The sequence below is a fragment of the Schistocerca nitens genome, chromosome 2 (assembly GCF_023898315.1).
Source record: "Schistocerca nitens isolate TAMUIC-IGC-003100 chromosome 2, iqSchNite1.1, whole genome shotgun sequence".
Taxonomy (NCBI): Eukaryota; Metazoa; Arthropoda; class Insecta; order Orthoptera; family Acrididae; genus Schistocerca; species Schistocerca nitens.
In genome coordinates this window covers 486,182,494-486,186,186 of record NC_064615.1, presented here as the reverse complement: position 1 = coordinate 486,186,186, position 3,693 = coordinate 486,182,494, and the positions used below count along the sequence as shown (strand labels likewise).

At 41.1% G+C, this 3,693-nt stretch overlaps 1 protein-coding gene across 1 annotated transcript; it reads right to left on the bottom strand.

Annotated features, from left to right (window-relative positions):
* Nucleotides 1-410: 410 nt before the first annotated feature.
* Nucleotides 411-3,418, bottom strand: LOC126235116 (uncharacterized). Its single transcript, XM_049943850.1, has 4 exons — nucleotides 3,174-3,418; nucleotides 2,941-3,088; nucleotides 1,317-1,392; nucleotides 411-1,150 (listed from the first exon to the last, which is right to left on the bottom strand). The coding sequence occupies exons 1-4, from the start codon at nucleotides 3,320-3,322 to the stop codon at nucleotides 411-413; spliced, it is 1,113 nt and encodes a 370-aa protein (XP_049799807.1). The 5' UTR covers nucleotides 3,323-3,418.
* Nucleotides 3,419-3,693: the final 275 nt, after the last annotated feature.

Sequence of the window (3,693 nt, the reverse complement as noted above, 5' to 3'; positions counted from 1 at the left end):
CAGTTTTCTATTTCCAGTACTCCTAAGACATATTTACTGTGGAATGGTCAGAAGGAAGTACACCAGTATCAACACCCTCACCTCTAAGCGAGCAGCCTTATGCTTCAGCAAGAAAGAGGCATAGGAGGGACACTGAGGATGAATTAGCCACCTCAACATTCTCAGTCTTAAGAGACATTAAAGTTTCAATTAGTGGCAGCAATGAAGATGACACGTTTGGGCAGTGTGTTGCTGCTGAATTGAAGAAATTGAAAATTCCAGCAATTAAGGCTGATGTGAAATTGAATGTCATGAAGTCTATCACGGATGGCATACGTAAAGAAATCTGTAACTGATTTTAAAGTTAATGCATTGCATTTCATTGATGAGTTATTTTTAAATAAAAGATTGCCTTTTGTACATTATTACTGTTAAAAGTTGTACTTCTTAACAGCTTCCCACTGCCATGACGCATAACGTGTTGTACTAAAGAATTTACAAAATTTTTCGCGCACTACCCTGGCACACAGTGACGAGCGATTTCCACTCTTCTGGGGTATGATAGAGAGAGATTTCTCTCCTCGCCAGGAACCATTGTTTATGTTGCACAAGTCTGTGTTTTCTGTATCAGCAGCTGTCAGATATGTGGTGCCTGCCTCTTCAATCAAGTAGTTGTGCAGTATGCATAAAGTCTGAACAGTTAATTCCACTTTACCAACAGATACTGGAATTGTACTGAGAAGAACTCTGAAGCAGTTGGCCAAAATTCCGAAAGTGTTTTCCACTACTCGCCTCCCTCTTGACAGTCTGTAGTTAAAAATCTGTTTGGACTTCTGGTTCTGGCAGTCTCTATAGGGTTTAATGATATATGGCTCCAGGTGAAAGGCATCACCAGCAAGAATCACATATGGCACTTCAATGTTTGCGCCAGGAAGTGATTTTTGCTGTGGTACGTTCAACCAGTTTTCCAGAAGTGCACTGTTGATCAGGCTGTGTGCATACACCCCGCCATCACTCACTCTTCCATTGCACCCAATGTCAATTAAAGAGAATTGGTACCTAGCATCCACAATAGCTAGTAAAACAACGCTGTGGAATTTTTTATAACTGAAGTATGCTGATCCAGCAGTTCGTGGTGGAGCAAATGCTATGCGTTTCCCATCCATTGCTCCTGAAAATAAAAGTAAGCAGTTTTATGTAGCAGTACATAGACTTGCAGTGTGGGAGATAAAAAACTGCCTAAAGCTGAGTCTGATGTACTTCATTAAAAGCATTTTAATTACATTTCATTATTGTCAGATTTTCTCCATATTATGTAACTTAATTTTGTGGCTTACCAATGCAGTTTGGGAACTGCCACAGCTCATCAAATTCTTTGGTAATTTTATTCCACTCTTCTTCTGTTGATGGTGCCTGTAATGATATATACTTAATTACTGCCTGAATAGCACATATAAATACATACATACAGGGTGTTACAAAAAGGTATGGCCAAACTTTCAGGAAATATTCCTCACACACAAATAAAGAAAAGATGTTATGTGGACATGTGCCCAGAAACGCTTAATTTCCATTTTAGTTTCGTCAGTATGTACTGTACTTCCTCGATTCACTGCCAGTTGGCCCAATTGAAGGAAGGTAATGTTGACTTTGGTGCTTGTGTTGACATGCGACTCGTTGCTCTACAGTACTAGCACCAAGCACATCAGTATGCAGTATCAACAGGTTAGTTTGCATCAAGACAGATTTCCAGAATGAAGGTGCCCCGACAGGAAGACGTTCGAAGCAATTGATCGGCGTCTTAGGGAGCACGGAACATTCCAGCCTATGACTCGCGACTGGGGAAGACCTAGAACGACAAGGACACCGGCAATGGACGAGGCAATTCTTCGTGCAGTTGACAATAACCCTAATGTCAGCGTCAGAGAAGTTACTGCTGTACAAGGTAACGTTGACCACGTTACTCTATGGAAAGTGCTACAGGAGAACCAGTTGTTTCCGTACCATGTACAGCATGTGCAGGCACTATCAGCAGCTGATTGGCCTCCACGGATACACTTCTACAAATGGTTCATCCAACTATGTGTCAATCCTCATTTCAGTGCAAATGTTCTCTTTACAGATGAGGCTTCATTCCAACGTGATCAAATCGTAAATTTTCACAATCAACATGTGTGGGCTGACGAGAAACCGCACACTATTGTGCAATCACGTCATCAACACAGATTTTCTGTGAACGTTTGGGCAGGCATTGTTGGTGATGTCTTGATTGGGCCCCATGTTCTTCCACCTACGCTCAATGGAGCACGTTATCATTATTTCATACGGGATACTCTACCTGTGCTGCTAGAACAGGTGCCTTTACAAGTACGACACAACATGTGGTTCATGCACGATGGAGCTCCTGCACATTTCAGTCGAAGTGTTCGTACGCTTCTCAACAACGGATTCAGTGACCGATGGATTGGTAGAGGCGGACCAACTCCATGGCCTCCACGCTCTCCTGACCTCAACCCTCTTGACTTTCATTTATGGGGGCATTTGAAAGCTCTTGTCAACGCAACCCTGGTACCAGATGTAGAGACTTCATGCTCGTATTGTGGACGGCTGTGATACAATACGCAATTTTCCAGGGCTGCATCAGCGCATCAGGGATTCCATGCGACGGAGGGTGAATGCATGTATCCTCGCTAACGGAGGACATTTTGAACATTTCCTGTAACAAAGTGTTTGAAGTCGCGCTGGTACGTTCTGTTACTGTGTGTTTCCATTCCATGATTAATGTGATTTGAAGAGAAGTAATAAAATGAGCTCTAACATGGAAAGTAAGCATTTCCGGATACATGTCCACATAACATATTTTCTTTCTTTGTGTGTGAGGAATGTTTCCTGAAAGTTTGGCCGTACCTTTTTGTAACACCCTGTATATATTCCAAACTCGAAAAAATAATACAACTGTACCTTTAAGTATTGGTCCTTTAAAGTGTCGCAAATTGCAGTGCATATATCCACAACAACTTTTGAAATGATGGGCTGTGCAATTCTGTGGCTGAAAGCCAGACTCTTAAAAGATTCTCCAGTCGCCAGGAACTGTAATGTTACAACCAGCCTGCAACATAACAGGGCATGTAACCAAATTGTATGAGACATCTTGGTTGGTATGATCACAAAACGCATAAACATATAATTCTTACCATCTAGAAGGTGAGATAGCCTCCCTGATGACTATGTCACACTTTTTGATTCTATTTTCTATCATAGACAGCAGCTTCTCGAAACAGGTCATGTCCATCCTAACGAAGTTCTGAAATTCTTGTGGATCTTTGGGTCTCAGTTCTTTCATTAAAAGTGAATATATTCCCCTGCCTTCGTCCCTTCTTTTCAGCCAGGGTCAAACCCAACAACGTCTGGCTTTTCGTTTTCGTCGTCGTTCTGCCCTAATCTGAAATTTACTGCCACTGACGGGGCAATAGCTTCAAAAACAAGTGGATTTCCATGTGTAATATGCTGTATAAATGTAAATTTCGATATACATATACCAGTGTAACCAAGTGTCGTAATGTAAAAATATTGAGTCTGTAATTCAGAACATTCCTAACCTACATAAGAGAAAAAAAATTACTTAATAAATAATGGTAAAAAAAACAATTTCTTCTTAAATACGAACCTTGAGCTCATCGATGTTTCCCTGTTATAACGTGTTAAATAGGGAAA